This window comes from Balaenoptera borealis, assembly GCF_965194805.1.
Source record: "Balaenoptera borealis genome assembly, chromosome: 12".
Taxonomy (NCBI): Eukaryota; Metazoa; Chordata; class Mammalia; order Artiodactyla; family Balaenopteridae; genus Balaenoptera; species Balaenoptera borealis.
The window spans coordinates 7,760,251-7,781,478 of NC_138869.1; the positions used below are offsets into that span (position 1 = coordinate 7,760,251).

The 21,228-nt window shown below is 50.1% G+C and overlaps 1 protein-coding gene across 1 annotated transcript in view; it reads right to left on the reverse strand.

The window, feature by feature from the left end:
* Nucleotides 1–623: 623 nt before the first annotated feature.
* The window catches only part of MRPS25 (mitochondrial ribosomal protein S25), a 455,776-nt gene continuing 435,171 nt past the window's right edge, over nt 624–21,228 (reverse strand). The window contains exon 5 of the mRNA XM_082345746.1: nt 624–716. Coding sequence (XP_082201872.1) covers nt 639–716 — 78 coding nt within the window. The 3' untranslated portion in view covers nt 624–638. The remainder of the gene's footprint in view (nt 717–21,228) is intronic.

Sequence of the window (21,228 nt, forward strand, 5' to 3'; positions counted from 1 at the left end):
ATTCAAACACAGGGCCATCTGACTTCCCTCCAAAATGAGGTGACAGAGCCCAGGAGATGGGCTAAGAGAAGGAAACCAATCACAGAGGGATCCAGGCCAGGCTCCACCCTGGTTTCTGCTTTTCCATCCCTGCCTCAGCCTCCCAAAGCCCCAGAGGCCACGGGTTGTTGCCACCCCTACCTGCTTCCCGAAACAAATCAGCATCTCATCAGACATACCTTTCATCTTCTCAGCCTGGTCCTTTCTTCCCCCTGGCCCTTTCTTCCCCATGGGCCAAGTGTGACATTTCTGCTGCCCAGCTCTGCTGATCTGAGTAAGACAGAGGCCCCCAGGCTCTGCAGGTGGAGGAGAGGGGGTGGGGGGCAGACCTCTCTTAACCACTTCTCCAGGCTTGGGGAGGGAGAAGACAATGGCCATCCATCCATCCATCCATTCACTCTTTCAACAAATGTTGTTTGTTTTTGTTTGTTTGGTTTTTTAAAAAATTATTTTATTTATTTATTTTTGGCTGCGTTGGGTCTTTGTTGCTGCGCGCAGGTTTCTCTAGTTGTGTCGAGCGGGGGCTGCTCTTCGTTGTGGTGTGCAGGCTCCTCACTGCGGGGGCTTCTCTTGTTGCACGGGCTCTAGGCACACGGGCTTCAGTAGTTGTGGCGCATGGGCTTAGTTGCTCTGCGGCATGTGGGATCCTCCTGGACCAGGGCTCGAACCCATGTCCCCTAGCATTGGTAGGCGGATTCCTAACCACTGCATCACCAGGGAAGCCCCTCAACAAATGTTTCATTAAGTGCCTTCTGTATGTCAGGCTGGGAGGTACAGCCACAAACAGAACCAAGCCTTCACAGTGCTGATATTCTAGTGGGAAGACAGAGAGTAGATGACCAATGTAAGAATCAAGTAAATGTCACAGGATGTTAGAAGGTGAAATATGCTAGAAATAAATGGAGCGGAGTGAGGGGTATCTGAGCACAGAGGGAGATGTTGCCAATTCTAAAGGGGGTGGTCTCCTCAGAACCCAGACGGTGGTCTCTAAATACCTTTTCCCACTAAAAGGGTCCCCAGGGCTCCTCCGAGAAGAGGCTGATTCCAGGACTGGTGCAGGGAATGTACAAGACGAGCCTGGCACATCTTGTGTTGCCATAAAGTAAGGACACGCTTGAAGGCTGATGGGGAGGGTTGAAAGAACACAGAAGCCAGCTTGAAGGGCTCCCACCGGCCACATGTGGGCCAAGTTGAGCATCAGAAAGAATAATAACTGCAAAACTGTAAAAATCCATGTGTTCAAAATTCTCAAAAGAAAGAAAAACCTCCTTGGCTCCTTTGGAGGTAGTCCAGGCACCAACTGAGTATTCTATAAACAGAAAATGCAGGTAAAGAATGAAGCATTTATCCTGTCTTCCTGTATGAACAGTATTTTAGAGGAACCTAATAAGGGAAAGTCATTCTTTACGGAAGAACCACTGCAAATAGGTGCAGAAGAAATAACAGAATTGGAAATCCTAATGAAATAAAGGATCCAGCATTGGACATCAACGGAATGAACAGAACTATATGACAGAGGGACCAGGCAGACTGCACTTGAACCCCTGGACTGATCTTAGCATCACCAAAAGTGGAACATGCTGGCACATGTGCGTCTTGATAGGATGTGGAAGGAAGCCCAGAGCACCACCTGTGACATAGCCTTGCCTGCAAAATCAGACCTGAATTAAATCCAGCTCTAGATCCAAATCCTAGTGGACAGAAAGTACAGGAGACAGAAGAATATATTAATGACACCGTGAGACCATTCCACAGGACAAATGACGGGTTTTGCCAACAAATAATTAGAGTGGAAAAAAAAAAAAAGAGGGAGAAGGCACTGTTACAGATTAAGAGACATTTGAGAGACTGATCAACCAAATGCAAATCTAGGACCTTGGCTGGATCCTGATTTGAATAAACCAAGTGTGAAAAGACACTTTGGGAGACAACGGGGGAAACTGCACAAGGACTGAATAGGAGGCAAGATTAAGAAATATGGTGAATTCTGTTGGGTTGATGCTGTTATTTTAATCATATATATAAAAAAAAGTCTTTATCTGTTGGAGATACAGATGAAAGAAAAAAAGTTCATGATTTGCCCTTAAAATGCCTCAGGGGTATTCCTGGGTTTTATGTGCCATTTAGAAGTAAATGAAACATTGAAATATAAAATAAAAAGAAATAGGGGGGTCCTAAAAGGCCTCACTTAGTGGGGGGCATTTGAAGAAAGGCTGAAAAGAAGGAGGGGATCATGGGGGGTTCTCCAGCAGGGAAGGGCCAGAGACAGCCTGGAGTATCCAAGGAGGAGGGGGTGCACTGGGGAGTAGAGGGGGTGTAAGGCTGGGCCTCCTAAGGACTCTGGCTTTTCCTCTGGGGAAGGTAGGAGCCACTGCAGTGTACGGAGCAGAGGAGGGATGTGGCCTGACCTGTGATTTAACACCATCCTCTAGCTGCTGGAGGGAGAAGGGACACCAGGTGGCGAGGGTGTCGGTAGGGAGACCAGGGAGGGGGTCCCCGCACAACTTGGGGGAGGGCCAAGGGTCTCTGGCCCCAGGTGGGGACAGAGGAAGTGAAGAGATGGGTGGAAACTGGTTTCTTTTGAAAGTCACAAAGCCTTTGTCTGCCAGGGTTAAGCATTTGCAGAATGGGAAACAGTCTTCGGAGTGTGAGCTCTGGGGTCCAAAAGGCCTGGCTCAGAGGCCAGCTTTCCCCCCACTCTCTGTGTGGTTGCTTCCCCACTCTGGGCCTCAGTTTCCCCATCAGTATAATGAGGAGGATGATTAAGAACTCAGATAATCATTAAGCTGCTCTGTGGAGACAAAGGAGATAAAAATGTCCTGCAAGCTGGTAAGGGCTGGGCATGCATTGCTGAGAGGGAAACAGCCTTTATTGGGCACCTACAAGGTGCCAGGCACAGAGTTCAGGGCTCCGAAGGCATCAAGCCTCACCTTATCACAGGTGATATCACCTGGGGAGCTTAAAACAACTATGGCTGAATCAGAAACATTTCGGGTGCCAGGATGGAGAATCGCTGTCTCATTGCCACCCTGTAACAAAGTCAGGGCACGGGCTTTCAGACAGGGAAAGTGACTGCTCCAGCATCACACAGCTTCCAAGTGGCAGAGGAGGGATTTCCAACACAACCCAGCCTACTACCCTCTCTGCCCATCCCCTGCCGTCCACCCTCATCAGAGCCGCTCTGAGCAGAAGCAGCCCCATGGGAGGCTCAAAGGCCACCAGGCGAGCAGCTTATCCATCTGATGGTTCTGAAACTTTCCTGAGCCAGAAACAAAATGCCATCAAGCATTTTCCGAGTGGGCCAGGACGGCTGTCTGACAGGTGCACCGACAGGGCCACCTGCCAGGAAACAGGTGGCATATGCCTGTTAATAGTCCTGGCACTGCCTTCACAGCGCAACAATTAGGAGCAAACGCCTGGGCAGGCACACTGAGTATGCAGATTAAGTCGTGGGGCCCTTGGGTGGAGGTGACGGAAATGCTGCAATTATAGTAGGTCCCATGTGCCACAGGGGCTCCCCACTAGGCACACCTGCACCCACGCCTTCCCCACTCTGACCCCCAGGCCTCTTGCCCACTGAGTCCGCAGGAGGGGACGGCCTGGAGCGGGGAGGTTTAGAGTCCAACAGCACTGGGTTCAAATCCTGCACTTCCCTCATCCGTGAAGTGGGTATGACATCACCCAAGCATCCCATGGTTGTAACAGCTTCACGAAATAACGCAGGTCTGGGGCTGGCCAGGGCTCTGTGAAAGGGACCTGCCTTATTATTACATGCCAGGTGTTTGCTCTCATACTACAGTTTCCTTGTCTGAAAAATTGGGATAAAAATAACTAAAGTTTGAGTTTTCCTCTACGGTAGACACTCCCTAGCTTTTGCATACAGCAACCCTCCCCATGACCCCATGACGTGGGGCTACGATTAGTCCCATGTACCTAGTAGAGACCTAGGCACGTGGAGCAGGGCGGAGGGCCAGGGGTGCGTGGCTCTGAGCCTGAAGCCCACAGCTAGGCTCCAGGCCCACCCTCACACCCACTCCGCTGTTCCTTCCAAACACAGATGCCTCTGTTGTGGTCCCTGCGAGAGTGTGTGGGTGCGTGTGATTAAATACAGCAAATGTGGCAAAATGAGGACCAGGGGCACAGCCCACAACAGGGCCTGGGCGAGCTTCCAGCCTCTGTGCCCTTCCCACCTTGTTTTCTACCGTGTGGCCGTCCCTGCAGGCGGGCAGCTCCGGGGCCTGAGCTTAGAGGCAGACCAGGGCCAGGCCATCCAGGGCTCTGACCAGCCGTGTGACCCTGGGCTCCACCTACCCTGGGCCACCGTGGGGCTATCACCCGGCATTTCGGGAGGTTCGGAAGGCTCGCCTGGGTCTGCCCGTCTGATTTAAGTGGACACAAGGCAGCAGGGTAGACAACACCACAGCCTGGGGGAGCCCGTGGGAGGACCCCCGGAGGGAGCCATGTCCGAGCATCGCCCTTCCTGGGGTGGCCTGCAGGTCTGTATCCCCCAGCCGGGCACACAGAAGACCAGGAGCCCTCACAACACTTTCCTGGGTACAAGCACAGGGGCTTGTACCCATCCACCTCATCACCGGCACGGTCCCCATCCTGCTGTGCACTTCACCCCAAATCCCCAACGTCAAGCACAGAAAAAGGAGGGGGCCCAAGGTTGCATAGCTCGTTAGTGGCAGCTACAGACTGAATGCTTGTGTCCCCCCAAAATTCTTATTAGGAGGTGGGGCCTTCAGGAGATGATTGTCATGAATGGGATTAGTGCTCTTATAAAAGAGACCCCAGAGAGGTCCCTTATCGCTCCCCCTGCGTGAGGACACAGCAAGAAGGCGCCAGCTATGGAAGTGGGCCCTCACCAGAACCTGACCACAATGGTGCCTTGATCTTGGACTTCCAGCCTCTAGAACTGTGAGAAATACATTTCTGGTGTTCATAAGCTACCCAGTCAGGGTATTTTGTTACAGCAGCCGGAATGAACTTAGACAGTGGCACTGGGGCCAGAAATACCAATGCCTGTTACCCCGCCCCCAACCCCTGCATGCAGCACCCACACACTCCAGCACCCAGAGGTGGCCCTGCCGGGGGCCCCAGATAAAGAAAGGGAGAATGTGTCCCAAGGGACCCCTCTGGGCTCTCCTCAGACAGACTGGCCCAGCTGCAGGATGGCCTCTGTCTGTCCACTTGTCCTCAGGGCAGCAGTGTCAGCGATCTGGACTAAGTCTTGAGACTCTGGCCATTCAAACAAGCCACCACAGTGTGGGAATCAGAGCCCAGGCCAGTAGGAAACTGGGTGATAGCCCACGAGGGCACAGAGCTCCCAAGGATGGGGACACAAAGCCACACAACCACAGGGGACTGGATAATCATCCATGAAGCACACTAGATTGAAACCCTGGAGCCCCAGAATGTTAGTCTCATGGAGCTCCAGGAAGGTGGGTCCAGAACCACAAAGCACTTATCATGGGACCACACCACACTGGGACCTGACCACAGGCCCCTGGAACAGCAGCAGACAGTGTCAGAGTTACAGACACAGAAGCCACGGTGGTGAGTGAACCCAGCCACAAGTCATCAGATTTAGGGTGGGGACAGGGTAGAGGATGGCATCGTGGGACCCCAGGCCATGTCCAAAGGGACAGCATGAGTTATTGGTTTCTTGCCAAGCAGACTATAATCTCCCAAAAGTTCCTTTCCACAGCCCCTGACCCCTCCAACCTTGCCCTCAGTCCCACCAAACTCCTCTTCCCAGGGCTTTGGGTGAGAGAGGCAGTCACATGGCCACTGTGTGACCTCGGACAAGTTCCTGTCTGCTCTGGGCCATTTCCCCCACTGTAAAATTAGGGAGTTGGCCCTCTCTGAGGGCCAGTTCACCACCAATAATCTATGAAATGATCATCACTCTTCTCTCCCTTTGGATAAGCTTCTTTGGTTCCCAAAGGACCTCATTTGAATGAATGAATGAATGAATGAATGAATGAATGGACAAGGCACCCTCCTGAAGTCTGACCACTGCACTTATCTGGGCTCACCACCCGTGCCCCTGGATCTCAGCCTCTACTGTCTGTCCCCTAGATAAACCACATCCTTCTGCTTTTCTCCTTCGTTTACTGCATAGTCGCCTCCTTGGAAGGCCTCCTCTCCACCTTCCTAAATCCCCTAGACTCTGCTGGCCTATTCATGGGTCACCTCCCCCAGGAAGCCCTCCCTGACTCCTCTGGCCCTGGCTAACTTCTCTTCCCGCACTGCTGAACAACTGAACACTCCTCGGGACCCCACAGCTCCCTCCCCTACCCGTGTCCAGCCGTCAGCTTCGCTCTCCTGGACAGCAACAGCAGCCTCCTCAATGATCTCCCTACCTCCACCCCCACCTTCCCTAACCCACACTCCTCATGGCAGTCAGAAATCAGATCTCATCTTTCCCCTGCCTATACCCTCCCATGGCTCCCAGGACACTAGATGAAACCCAAATTCCTCAAAAGGTCTACAAGGTCCCATGTGATTGGTCCCCTGTGACCTCTGGCCTCATCTCTTGCCACTCCCTTCACACTGGCATCCCCCCCCCACACTGTTTCTCAACCACAGGGTCTTTGCACCTGCTGTGCCCTCTGCCTGGAACACACCCCACCCCTACCCTCCACTCCTGCTGTCTGCACAGCTCCCTGCCTCCCTCTCCCCTTTAGGTCCTCATTCAAAAATCACCTCCCCGTGATTCCGTGATTCAGCTGGGTTCCATCTGGGAGGCAGTCAGCCACAGTGAGGCTATTAAGCGCCAGGCCCTTCCCTGGGGACAGGCGAGCCTCTGGGCTGAGGTGTCACATGGTGTCCTGGGAACCAGGAGAAACAGCAAGAGGTTAGGGATGACGCTACCCCAGAGATAAGGAACACCTGGAGTCAGAGTGAAGTCACCATACTCCTGGAGCTGCCGGGGCCTCTTCTCTGCCTGAGGCTTGGGCAGCAGAGGCAACGAGAGAAAAAATAATGAGGACAACAACAGTGATAACCCAGTACCATTTATGCCCAGACCCCATGCGTTCGGTTGTACCCTAGCAGTCATTCACTCACTGAAGAGATGCTGAGCAGCTCTTATGCGCCAGCAAAGAATAAAACTTGTAGCCCTTCTATTCCACTAGGAGACAAAGACAATAAGCAGAACAGGGCTTCCCTGGTGGTGCAGTGGTTAAGAATGCGCCCGCCAATGCCAAGGACACGGGTTCAATCCCTGGTCCGGGAAGATCCCACATGCCGCGGAGCAACTAAGCCCATGTGCCACAACTACTGAGCCTGCGCTCTACAGCCCTCAAGACACAACTACTGAGCCTGAGTGCCACAACTACTGAAGCCCACGTACCTAGAGCCCATGCTCCACAACAAGAGAAGCCACCACAATGAGAAGCCCGCGCACCGCAATGAAGAGCAGCCCCCACTCTTTGCAACCAGAGAAACCCGCACACAGCAACGAAGACCCAACACAGCCAAAAAATAAATAAATAAAATAAATAAATTTATTTAAAAAAAAGCAGAACAAAGAAGCAATATAATGTAGGTGGAAATAAGCACACTGAAGAAAAAAAGAGTGGCATGAGAGGACTGTGTGGGGGAGGAGGCTTCTCTGAGCAAATCTTCACACAAATGAAGGAAGTGGGGGACCCAGCCATGCAGATCTCTGAGTGAGGCAGAGGCTGCAGCCAGTGCAAAGGCCCTGAGGCAGGGCTGCACCTGGTGTGTTTGAGGACCAGGAAGGAAGCCAAGGTGGCTGGAAGATGAGTGAGCAAGGGAGTAGATGTCTCAGGATGTCAGAGGTTGTACGGCAGACCGCAGAAGGCTGGGGTGGTTGCAGGGAGGACTGTGGCTTTCCCTCTGAGGGAGGTGTGGGCCACGGGAGGGCGCTGAGCAGAGGAACAGGGGCTGTGGCAATGGGGTGAAGGTGGGGAGAAGACTTTAAGGACAAAGGTGTCTGACATTCAATTAGAAGATGTGTGAGTTTGTGCAGTGAAACCCCCTCCATTGCTTCCTCCTGGCCAGCATCTTAGTCAAGTCTGCTGTTCCATGTCACTCTCTAAGGCTTACTGTGTCTCAGCCTGAACCCAGATGGGCATTGTGGGGGCAGAGACCAACCAGGTGGGCAGGGATGTGACTCTTACACTGAAGCAGCAATAGCACGAGGACAGAGCCAGGGGCCGCGGAGGGAGGCTGCCCTGGGTGCACAGAAATCTTGGAGGGTATTTGGACCACGTGGGGCTGGGATTGGAGATGTTGAGGCAATTCCAGCCCAGCCAGATCTAGAGTGGAGCTATGCAAAGTGCAGCCTGAGGACACAAGCCTGCCCTTGCACTATTTCTTGCTGGACAGCAACAGAAAAGTTCAGAAACAATAAACGGTTAGCAATTCGACATTGCCACAATACTCAAGCTCGTGATCAGTGGCTTGTGTTCTTCATGTCTTTCTTGTTTTACTTCATTTTTCAAGAATTCATTGCTAATGTACTTTTCAAGTGTATCAGTCTCCAGTAGATAAAAAAGAAAAATAAAATACTGGCCCTTCACCAGACAGTCCGAGAAGCAGTGCTTTGGAGGAATTAACCAGTGACAAGAAGCTGGCACCTGGCCTGATGTGTAATTCAACATAAAGTCAAGCTGCAAAATAAAAGTTTAGCTTTTGAAATGACACAAAACTTTTACATGTGCTGAAACGGAAGCAGCTTTGTCAGATCAGGGTTTCTCAACCTCTGGCACTACTGACGTTTCGGACTGGATAATTCTTTGTGGTGGGGCTGTCCTATGCATCCTAGGATGTTTAGCAGAATCCATGGCCTCTACCCACTAGACGTCAGCACACCCCTCCCCAGTTATGACAACCAAAAATGTCTCCAGCCATCGCCAAACGTCCACAAGGAGGCAAAATCGTCCCCAGTTGAGAAATGCTGGCTTAGATGTTCTGGTTCTGTGTGTGTGTGCGCGCACGCATGCATCTAGGTGAATGTTTGTATGTGTAGGTGTGTTTCTGTGTACACATGTATGCATGTGTGTGTGTGTGTGTGTGTGTGTGTTTACCCCTGGCCCCCCTTCCTCACTCACAGGGCCAGCCTGCCTGGCCCCTATAGCCAGGGCATCTGAATGTGCAACCCCTAGTTTCACCCATTACTCTAAGGGCTGCCTGTCGGATCTCCCCTCCCTAAAGTTGGCCCATGGATGAGGCATGGCTATCACTGAGGACCAGTCTGAGAAGGTTGCCATGGGAACCTCAGAGATGCAGTCCACACAGGAGTAAAGCTGCCTTTAATGCTTCCTATACCACCTCAGCTCCCAGAGCCCAGGGGCAATAGATCAGCAGCTGCACAGAAACCATCGCCTTCAGCCAGAGGTTGAGACTGAGAGAAGTGGTCTTTGGGAACCACTGGTCAACAAGAAGCTGGATGGCAGCCTGGCAAGGGGCTGGTGGAGTAGAAACTCCTAAGGACACATCGGGGAACACAGCTTTCAAACCACAGGTGTCTGTGCTCCAGCCTGGGGTCTCTGATTGAGAGTGACCTGTGTGTGCTCTAACCTGGGGGTCTCTGATTCACAGTGACCTGGCAGGGACTCAGGGTCTGCATTTTTAAAGCCCACAAGGTGATTTAGATGCACAGCAAGAGTTGAGACCTCCCTCTGAGGGCATCAGAATCCCCTGGGAAGGTTGATAAAAATGAAAGAAAGGAAGAAGGGAAGGGAGGGAAGGAGGGATGGAGGGAAGAGAGGGAGGGAGGGAGGGAAAGGAGGAAGGGAGGGAGGGAGGAAGGAAGAAAGAAAGGAAGGAAGGAAGGGAGGGAGGAAGGAAGGAAGGAAAGAAGGAAGGAGGGAAGGAAGGAGGGAAGGAGGGAAAGAAAAAGCAGGCAGGGAGGGAGGGAGAAGAAAGAAAAAGTCTGACAACAACAAGTATTGGTAAGGATGTGGAGCAACTGGAACTCACACATGGCTTGGGGCAACATAAAATGGTACAACAACTTTAGAAAGAAGTTTGGCAGTATCTCTCCAAATATGCATATCCTAAAACATAAATCAATAAAGCTGTTAAGAATATGCTTACCCTGGACTTCCCTGGTGGCACAGTGATTAAGAATCCACCTGCCATGACATGACACTATACATAGAGAATCCTAAAGATGCCACCAGAAAACTACTAGAGCTAATCAATGAATTTGGTAAAGTTGCAGGATACAAAGTTAATGCACAGAAATCTCTTGCATTCCTATACACTAACAACGAAAGATCAGAAAGAGAAACTAAGGAAACAATCCTATTCACCATTGCAACAAAAAGAATAAAATACCTAGGAATAAACCTACCTAAGGAGACAAAAGACCTGTACTCAGAAAACTATAAGACACTGATGAAAGAAATCAAAGACGACACAAACAGATGGAGAGATATACCATGTTCTTGGATCGGAAAAATCAATATTGTGAAAATGACTATACTACCCCAAGCAATCTACAGATTCAATGCAACCCCTATCAAATTACCAATCACATTTTTCACAGAATTAGAACAAAAAATTTTACAACTTGTATGGAAACCCAAAAGACCCAAATACCCAAAGCAATCTTGAGAAAGAAAAATGGAGCTGGAGGAATCAGGCTCCCTGACTTCAGACTATATTACAAAGCTACAATAATCAAGACAGTATGGTACCGGCACAAAAACAGAAATACAGATCAATGGAACAGGATAGAAAGCCCAGAGATAAACCCACACACCTATGGTCACCTAATCTACAACAAAGGAGGCAAAAATATATGATGGAGAAAAGACAGTCGCTTCAATGAGTAGTGCTGGGAAAACTGGACAGCTACATGTAAAAGAATGAAATTAGGACACTCCCTAACACCACACACAAAAATAAAACTCAAAATGGATTAGAGACCTAAATGTAAAACCGGACACTATAAAACTCTTAGAGGAAAACATAGGAAGAACACTCTTTGACATTAATCACAGCAAGATCTTTTTTGATCCACCTCCTAGAGTAATGGAAATAAAAACAAAATAAACAAATGGGACTAATGAAACTTCAAAGCTTTTGCAAAGCAAAGGAAACTACAAACAAGATGAAAAGACAACCCTCAGAATGGGAGAATATTTGCAAACGAATCAATGGACAAAGGATTAATCTCCAAAATATATGAACAACTCATGCAGCTCAATATTAGAAAAACAAACAACCCAATCCAAAATTGCGCAGCAGATCTAAATGGACATTTCTCCAAAGAAGACATACAGATGGCCAAGAAGCACATGAAAAGCTGCTCAACATCACTAATTATTACAGAAATGCTAATCAAAACTGCAATGAGGTATCACCTCACACCAGTTAGAATGGGCATCACCAGAAGATCTACAAACAACAAATGCTGGAGAGGGTGTGGAGAAAAGGAACCCTCTTGCACTGTTGGTGGGAATGTAAATTGATACAGCCACTATGGAGAACAGCATGGAGGTTCCTTAAAAAACTAAAAATAGAATTACCATATGACCCAGCAATCCCACTACTGGGCATATACCCAGAGAAAACCATAATTCAAAAAGACACATGCATCCCAATGTTCACTGCAGCACTATTTACAATAGCCAGGTCATGGAAGTAACCTAAATGCCCATCGACATTTAGGATATTTAGACGAATGGATAAAGAAGATGTGGTACATATATACAATGGAATATTACTCAGCCATAAAACGGAACGAAATTGGGTCATTTGTAGAGACATGGATGGATCTAGAGACTGTCATACAGAGTGAAGTAAGTCAGAAAGAGAAAAACAAATATCGTATATTAACTCATATATGTGGAACCTAGAAGAATGCTACAGATGAACCGGTCTGCAGGGCAGAAATAGAGACACAGATGTAGGGAACAAACGTATGGACACCAAGGGGGGAAACTGGAGGGGGTGGTGGTGGTGGTGGGATGAATTGGGAGATTGGGATTGACATATATACACTAATATGTATAAAATAGATAACTAATAAGAACCTGCTGTATAAAAAAATAAATAAAATAAAATTCAAAAATTCAAAAAAAATTAAAAATTAAAAAAAAAGAATCCACCTGCCAATGCAGGGGATACGGGTTCGAGCCCTGGTCCGGGAAGATCCCACATGTCGCGGAGCAACTAAGCCCATGCACCACAACTACTGAGCCTGAGCTCTAGAGCCCGCGAGCCACAACAACTGAAGCCCACGCACCTAGAGCCCCTGCTCAGCAACAAGAGAAGCCACCACAATGAGAAGCCCTCGCACCACAACGAAGAGTAGCCCCCGCTCGCCGCAACTAGAGAAAGCCCGCGTGCAGCAACAAAGACCCAACACAGCCAAAAATAAATAAAATAAAATAAATAAATTTATTTTAAAAAAATGCTTACCCTATGGGCTGGCAACTGCACTTGAAGGTATACACGCAACAGAAATGTGTGCATCTGGCTCCCAGGAGGCAGGTTCAAAAATATTCAGAGCAGCATTTTTCATAAAAGTCAAAAATTGGTAACAATCTAGAAGTCCATCAACAGTAGAATAGACGAATAAAAATGGTGGTGCAGGGACTTCTCTGGTGGTGCAGTGGTTAAGAATCCGCCTGCCAATGCAGGGGATATGAGTTCAAGCCCTGATCTGGGAAGATCCCACATGCCGCAGAGCAACTAAGCCCTTGCGTCACAACTACTGAGCCTGCGCTTTAGAGCCCGCGAGTCACAACTGCTGAGCCCACGTGCCACAACTACTGAAGCCCGTGTGCCTAGAGCCCGTGCTCCGCAGCAATGAGAAGCCCATGCACTGCAACGAAGAGTAGCCCCCGCTCACCGCAACTAGAGAAAGCCCGAGCACAGCAACAAAGACCCAGCGCAGCCAAAAATAAAATAAATAAATAAATCTATTTTTAAAAAAAGAAATGGTGGTGCATTCATGCAATGGAATACTACAGAGCGGTGAAAAAGAACATGGTGCTGCTACACACAGCACAATGGATGGAGCTCAAAAACATGGTGGTGAGGGGAAAGAGCTGGACAGAGAAGACTACACACTATGAGATTCCATCTATGTGAAGTTCAAGAACAGGCAAAAACAAACTTTATCGTGTAGTGATATATGTTGATACAAGGGGGTAACACCATAAAGAAAACGAAGAGAATGATCATCCAAAAAGTCAGGACTGTGGGTACCTCTGGGTGGAGGAGTAAGGGGGATGCCATTTGAGATGAACCCCAGGGAACTTCTAAGGCACTGGCAGTGTTCTATTTCTTAACCAGGGTAGTTACAAGGGTGTTCACTTTTCTTTATCTTTACACTCCTCCTCTGTGTTATAACCAGATGTATATTTTACAATTTTATTTATTTATTTATTTATTTATTTATTTATTTATTTATTTATTTATGGCTGCGTTGGGTCTAAGTTGCTGCGTGCAGGCTTTCTCTAGTTGCGGCAAGCGGGGGCTACTCTTCATTGCGGTGCGCGGGCTTCTCATTGCGGTGGCTTCTCTTGTGGAGCACGGGCTCTAGGCGCATGGGCTTCAGTAGTTGTGGCACGTGGGCTCAGTAGTTGTGGCTCACAGGCTCTAGAGCGCAGGCTCAGTAGTTGTGAAGCACGGGCTTAGCTGCTCCGCGACATGTGGGATCTTCCCGGACCAGGACTCGAACCCGTATCCCCTGCATTGGCAGGCGGACTCTTAACCACTGCACCACCAGGGAAGTACCTATTTTACGATTTTAAGTTGAAGGGAAACTAAAGTGTTGCCATCCCACTCCCAGCAATGCTGATTCCTCAGGCTTGGCTTGGGGCCTGGGGATGAGCATTTTAAACACGCCCCCACCCCCTGGAGATTCTGATTCCCAAGGTCCTGTGGCTATACCAGGGTCTAAAACATCCATTGAGCATGTGTCGCGATGAGGAGTCCAGAAAGCCAGCTTCCAGTTGGCAAGCTGGACCATTGCTAGTAAGAACCCAGAGGACCGCCAGCACCATGGCCGGCCCACAGCAGGTCCATTTCACGCCGGTGCCCTAAAGAATGGCCCTGTGGGCTTAACGGAGGAATTCTTACTGGTGGGTGCCACTCTGGATGAGGGTGATACTGGAAGGGAGGGCGGGACACAGCTGATTAGTCACTGAGGGGGTGGCAGAGGGGCTAGCAGCCTACCGTGTGCACTCTGGGGGCCAGGCTGGGCGACAGCCCTTTAAGGAAAACAAAAAGGATGGGGTGGAAGCAATTAAGAGGCTGTCATCAGGGAGGCAGCTGGCATCTGCTCTGGCATCTGCTGAGACTCATTCTGTCTCTTCAGAGCCCAGGAGGCAGAGGGGCGTGTGGCGGGGGGGACGATACCGGGGAAGCTTCAGGCCCACCCTCTGTGTGAGAAGCCACGGAAGACAGAGCTGCATGGATGTTATGAATCCTATCAGCCACGGGTGGCACTGGCGAGTCTCAAACCCACCGCCATCACCACCAGAGGGAGTGGGCTACCGCCCAGCAGCCCCTGAATTGCTGATCGCCTGCTAAGTGCCAGGCTCTGGGGCAATGCTGGGGATAGAAGGACGGCAGAACCAGCCAGCAGCTATAGGGCTCAGGGCGTGAGAGGGGGTAACAGGGAGCAATGGGAGGCTTTCCTGCAGAGAGGATGCTGGGCCGAGGTCCACAGGATTAGTGGGGAGTAACCAGAGAAGCCCCCGCCAGCCCCCGATGCAGAGAGAACAGCGTGGGCAAGGTCCTGGGATGGCAGTAAGAATGAACACCCCTGAGTGCTCCCCTGAGGCAGGCTTGGCTCTGCGGCTTTCCTGCATTAACGCAGCTTATCACATGATGACACTCTCAGGCAGGCGCTACTATTCCCATTTTACAGATGAAGAAACACAGAGAGGTTAGGTAACCTGCACAAGGTCACACAGCTCATAAGGAGCAGAGAATGAATTTGAACCCCCTGTGCTACGCTGCCTCTCATTTGGCTGTTTTCCTGCAAGAATGGACAGGAGGCCAGTGTGGCTGGAGCCCAGAGATGGCGGAGGGAAGCAGTGAGAGTGAGGGTGGAGAGGATGGTAGCGGTGGGCCGCATGGGAGGATGCTGACCTTGATCCTGGCAGCAGTGAGGAGCCACTGAAGATAGGAGGAAGTGAGGGTATCAGACACAGGTTTTAAAGGTGCTGTCTGGCCAGGGTACAGCCAAAGTCGAGCAACGTTGGACCGTCCACAAACACCTCCTCTCTTGTTCTGCATTAACTGAGCACTTGAAGGCACCATGGTCTTTCCTACAGATGTCATGGTCTATATTGACCCCTGTTAGATGGCAAGGACATCTTGAATACAAATGCACAAATTTTACAACTTGATGAACGCGAGGAAGCACTTTCTGGCACGAGCCCCAAAGACCCCATTTAAACCTTTGTTCAATCCTCTACAAAGCGCAGTTAAGCCACTTCATGGTTTCCGTTGCCGTTTTTGTTTTATTGAGGTCGATTTCACTGAAATGGAGTCGTTCCTAATTAAAATTTGCAATGAAGATTTGACTCATCAGTCAGTTCCTTTGCCCACAGCACACACACCACCAACTGCAGCAACTTCTGCCACCATGGATTCCCTGTTCCAGCCGTGATTTCTGTCAATTTCAATTCTCTCGGATCAGATTTTTGCAGATCTTAATGTTGGCATGGAGATTTGAATCTTCTGTCAATTTCTGGATCAATAACTATTTTTACTGTGCACAGTTTTAGCCAATGTCACTTTTATTTTGTGTTGGTTATTTCTACTGGTGATGTTCATGACAGATTGGATTGGAGACAAATGGTCCGTTATTCCTTCTTAGGGAATCTGTGACAAGTGGAAACATGCTTGCAAACCAGAAAAAGAAAAGGACTCTGAAGACAGAGACCACAGATAGAGGCTGCCAGGAAGAGAGAGAAAGACACAGAGACAGAGACAAAGAGGGGGAGGGAGACCCGTGAAATGACAGTTTAGCTCCTGACAGCTCAGCAGAGTCCAAACTAGTGGGCCACACTGCCCTGCTTCCTCTCTAGCCCCAGTATGAACTGCCCCACCTCCAGGCTGTGGTCCTGCCTGGGAGGCCCTTCCCTTCTTGACACTCAGCTCAGGGTTTTCTCATCCCACTTCTCAGTAAAGCTTTATCAAAATAAGAATAAAGGTCACTCGGATTGTATCCCAGCAGTCAGGACCTCTGGGCAGATACTGACCAGCTAACAACATCCCAGGTCCAAGTAAAACCAGGTCCAGGGCTTCCCTGGTGGTGCAGTGGTTAAGAATCTGCCTGCCACGCAGGGGACACGGGTTCGAGCCCTGGTCTGGGAAGATCCGACATGCCACAGAGTAACTAAGCCCGGGAGCCACAACTACTGAGCCTGTGCTCTGGAGCCCGCCAGCCACAACTGCTGAAGCGTGCGTGCCTGGAGCCCATGCTCCGCAACGGGAGAAGCCACCGCAATGAGAAGCCCGTGCACTGCAACGAAGAGTAGCCCCCACTCACCGCAACTGGAGAGAGCCCACGTGCAGCAGTGAAGACCCGACGCAGCCAAAAATAAAATTAATTAATAATAAAAAAATAAATTAAAAATAAATAAATAAAACCAGGTCCAGCCCTTGGCCTGGAGCCAGGGAAGTCCCAGCAAAAGGAGGACTGCAGATGTGGCAGAGGGAGCTTGGGCGCTGGGCCAGGCAGGCCTGGGTTTGAGTCTGACTGTCTCTTCTCGGTTTCTAGGCCTCAGATCTCAGCTGCCTCATCTGAGAATGGGAGATAAACACACAGCTTGCAGGGCACATGTCAGATCTGGGCCTCATGTGAAGCACGTAACAGGCCCCTCTGCCTGGATGCCCTCTCCAGCCCCCACCCAGTTGGCCTGGCTGGGAAGGTACAGACCCGCACAGTTCCGGCTTCAGAGCAACAGCCCCCTCCTCGCCCCAGGCTGTGGGGCGAAGAGGTTCTGAGCTTGGAGTCCTTTCTGGCTCAGCCTTTGGCTGGGGAGGGCCCTTCTGCCGGGCAGACCTGGACTCTGAGATGGGCCAGGGCCAGGGCTGGTTGTGGTAGCTCTTCTCTTGCCTGCCTTCCCAATCCATCACGAGTGGCTGCGTGGAGCTGTGTTAAAAAAGCCTCCGAGGCTGAGTCAGCAGGAAAGACTGCAGTGATCAATTGGCAATGGGCTGGGAGTGGGGTCTTGTGTTCTCTGCATCTCTAGTTGGTGCAATGAAAGACCGAGGGCCTAGAGATCTGAGTTTGAGTCTCAGCCACACCGTCACCTCTCTGGGCCTCCGTTCTTCATCTGGGAAATGGGCATAATACTATGATTGGTCTCATAGGAACTGTTGTGAGGATTAAGTGAAATAAATGGTGTATACCTAGGTGCTAATAAACATTATGAATGAAAGGGTTTTTTTCTTTCTTATTTATTGGGTGAGTCAATGATGAGGTAAGAGAGCCCTGGGCTGGATTGTCTTGCATTGGGTGAGCCACATCAGCTGCTTTCTCTCTCTGACCCTCGATTTCTTCATCCATAAAATGGGTCTGCTTCTTATAAGTTAAACATACACTTGGGCTGCAACCCTGTAATCCCACTCCTGGGTATTTAGCCAACAGAGATGGAAACGTGTGTTCACACAAACCCTTTTCTATAAGGGCACCTGGCAGCTTAAGTCACAGCAACCCAAGACTAGGAAACACCCAAATGCCCATGAACAACAGATTGAATAAAGACACTCCCTGGATACACTCGGCAAGAAAAAGAACGAGGTACTGAGACAAAGCAGCATGCAGGGATCTCAAGACATGCTGAATGTGCAAAAACTATACACGTATGATCCCATTTCTATGAAACTCTAAAAAAGACAAATCGGGACTTCCCTGTTGGTCCAGTGGGTAAGACTCCGTGGTCCCAATGCAGAGGGCCGGGGTTCGATCCCTGATTGGGGAACTAGAGCCCGCATGCATGCCACAACTAAGAGTCCGCATGTGCAACTAAGAGTCTGCATGCTGCAACTAAGACCCGGTGTAGCCTAAATAAATAAATAAATAAATATTTTTTTAAAAAGACAAATCAAATTTATATTGATGAACAGCAAATGGGTGCTTGCCAGGGTCTGGCAGGAAGAGGAGGGGCACAAGATAGCTTTGGTGGGTGACGGGAACACTCTAATTATGCATGGATTGGGGCAGTGGTTACGCAGGTGTATACATCTGTCAAAACTTTCAAACTGTACACTGAAAATGAGTACATTTTACTGTATGTAAGTTATACCTCAATACAGTTAATTTTAAGAAGGTTCCCGGGACAACCTTCTTGCAAACTTTCCTGGGCTGGTCTGTGATCGGATATCACGTGCCAGTGGACAGGCCGCACTTTGTCACCCTGCAACGAACTCTACAGGTGGGAGGGACTGGGGACATTTCTTTGGGTGGTACCAGAAAAGGAGCCCAGGGCGGCGGCTGCATTGGGATTCCTCCATGAAGGTGACAGTGCCACAGCTCTGGGATCAGGCTGACATGGCCTGGAATCCAGCCTCCCGCCTTCACCAACCTGCAATGCCACCTGGGGCAAAGTAGTTTCTCTTCCTGAGTCTCAGTTTCTGGAACATTCCTCTGGGTCAAGGTGAACAGAGCTCCTGGCTCTGGGCTGAACACCAGGCATGCAGTCAGCCCTCATCAAAACCGGGAGACCGGGCTTCCCTGGTGGCGCAGTGGTTGAGAATCTGCCTGCCAATGCAGGGGACACGGGTTCAAGCCCTGGTCTGGGAAGATCCCACATGCCGCGGAGCAACTAGGCCCGTGAGCCACAATTACTGAGCCTGTGCTCCGCAACAGGAGAGGCCGCGATAATGAGAGGCCCGCGCACCGCGATGAAGAGTGGCCCCCACTTGCCGCAACTAGAGAAAGCCCTCGCACAGAAAAGAAGACCCAACACAGCCAAAAATAAATTAATTAATTAATTAATTTAAAAAAAAAACAAAACAAAACCGGGAGACCAGCACAGAGAGGGAGCACCTCCCCAGAGGCTCCGAGCTCCGCAGTGGCAGAGGTGGCCAGAAGCTCTTCCACGCCATTCCTCTGGGCAGTGAGGCAGGCCTGTCCATTGCATGCATAATGGTCTCCTCTGCCACTAATTACCATAATTCTCCTGTCAGTGTCACATCATCCCCCTTTCCTCCAGCATAGCGGCTGATGGCTAAACCACCTCACGTCAGGGCACTCAGAGAGCTGCTGACCCCACCATGGGACTTCATGCCGGATGCAGGAGCTGCTTCCCCAGCAGCCTGGGGGACTTCACAGGGTGAACTGCGTCCCCTGCCAGCTGGAGGACCCTGCAGGACAGAGCTGGTCTGGCCACCCCTGCACCCCAGAACCCAGAGCAGATGTGAACCAACACCTGTTAATGAGTAGGGAATGAAAACCACACCCCGTTCCCGGTGGCCCCAGAAGGTTCTCCTCCCCTCTCCCTCTGCTGAGGTCATGTGGCCTCTCCTGTCCTTCCCTCAGTGGTTTCTCCCAGCCTCAGGTGAGAAGCAGACAAATACATCTTTACATTGTCACATGGTGCTTATTTAAATAAGCACGTTTGTTGCTCGGTGATGGTTCACTTTATGTGTCAACTTGGCTGGGCTATGGTGCCCAGCTGTTTGGTCAAACACCAGTCTAGACATTACTGTCTAGATATTTTGTAGATGTGATTGACATTTACAATCACCTGACTCTAAGTGAAGCAGATGACCCTCCATTATGTGGGTGGGCCTCATCCCATCAGTTGAACATCTTAAGAGCAAAGACCGAGGTTCCCCCCAGAAGAATTCTGCCTAAAGAGTACAGCGTAGAAACCCTGCCTGAGTCTCCAGCCTGCCTGAGCTGCCCTATGGATTTCTGTATGCCAACCCCACCATTATGTCAGCCAATTCTTTACAATAAATCTCTCTTTTTTGATAAATATATAAATAGATAGACCTCTTATCCATTCTGTTTCTCTGGAGCTAATACACTCCGAGCCCACTCTCCTCATCCAAATGAACTGAGGCCTCCACCGTGGACGTCAGTTGTTTTTGCTCATCCAACATCTAGACTCTGGTCTTCTGGTAACAACACTCTAATTTTGCTCTGGGGAGACACCCTCCCCCACCCTCTGTCCATGCAGTTCATGGGGCTGACCTTGCCTCCAAGGCAGGCATAGCCATGTGTAGCCAGTCAGAGCAGTTCATTCTCCAGATCACAGTGACTGGCTAAGGAACAGACATGTGACCCAATACTGTCCAGTGGGGGACAGCCCCAGGACTTTTGCTGGAGCCATCTGTGCATTCTTTTTCCACCGGACTGTAGAATGGTATGAGTCTGGAGCAAAGCCATCAGCACAGAGAAAGAAAGACAGGGAATAGAGAGACAGAGCTCTGATGTCATCCTTTGAGCCCCTGGATTCAGCCCTTCCTGAAGCTGTTATGAGCATGTAAGTTCTCTTTCTTGCTTGTGCCAGTTGGGGTTGGGTTTCTGTCATTTATAACCCAAAGCTTCCTGCCTGATACTGCATCCTCTGCAGGCTTGAGAGTGAGCGGGTGGCCATGGCTCAGCTGAGACGGCCTGGTTTGTTTTGGACCCTGGTGTGTGCAAGCCTGAAGCAGAGCTGATGAGCAGAGCGGCCAAGGGAAGGCTGAGGAGGGAGGAGTGGGAAAGAGACCCAGCACCGGGCTGCCAGGGGGGAACAGGCTGGGAGAGAGGAGACAGCAGTTGGTGAATTTATCCCGTGTTGCTGTGGGTGTGATATACCTGCACTTCCTCTCTCCAGGGAACCTGCAGTAAAGTGACGTTTCCACTCCCACCCTCAGTGCATGATGGTCCCACTGCTCCACCTCCACACAGACACTCAGCAGTTTCAGCCTTTTCAACATGGGCCCTCTGATGGGTACCTCTCTGTGGTTTAATTTCCATTTCCCTTTGTGAGATGCTGCCGAGCACCTTTTCACACATTTACTGATCATTTGCATCTCCTTTATGAAGTGCCCGTTCAGGTCTCTTGGTCAATTTGCTATTAGGTTGTCTGTCCTTTTCTTGTTGATTTATAAGAACTCTTCATATATTCTGGATGAGTCCTTTGTCTGCTGGCAATATATGCTACATATGACGGCAAGGTGGGCACAGAGAGAGACCACAGGCCATTCACGAGACTCAGGCTTATTCAGGATGAGTCT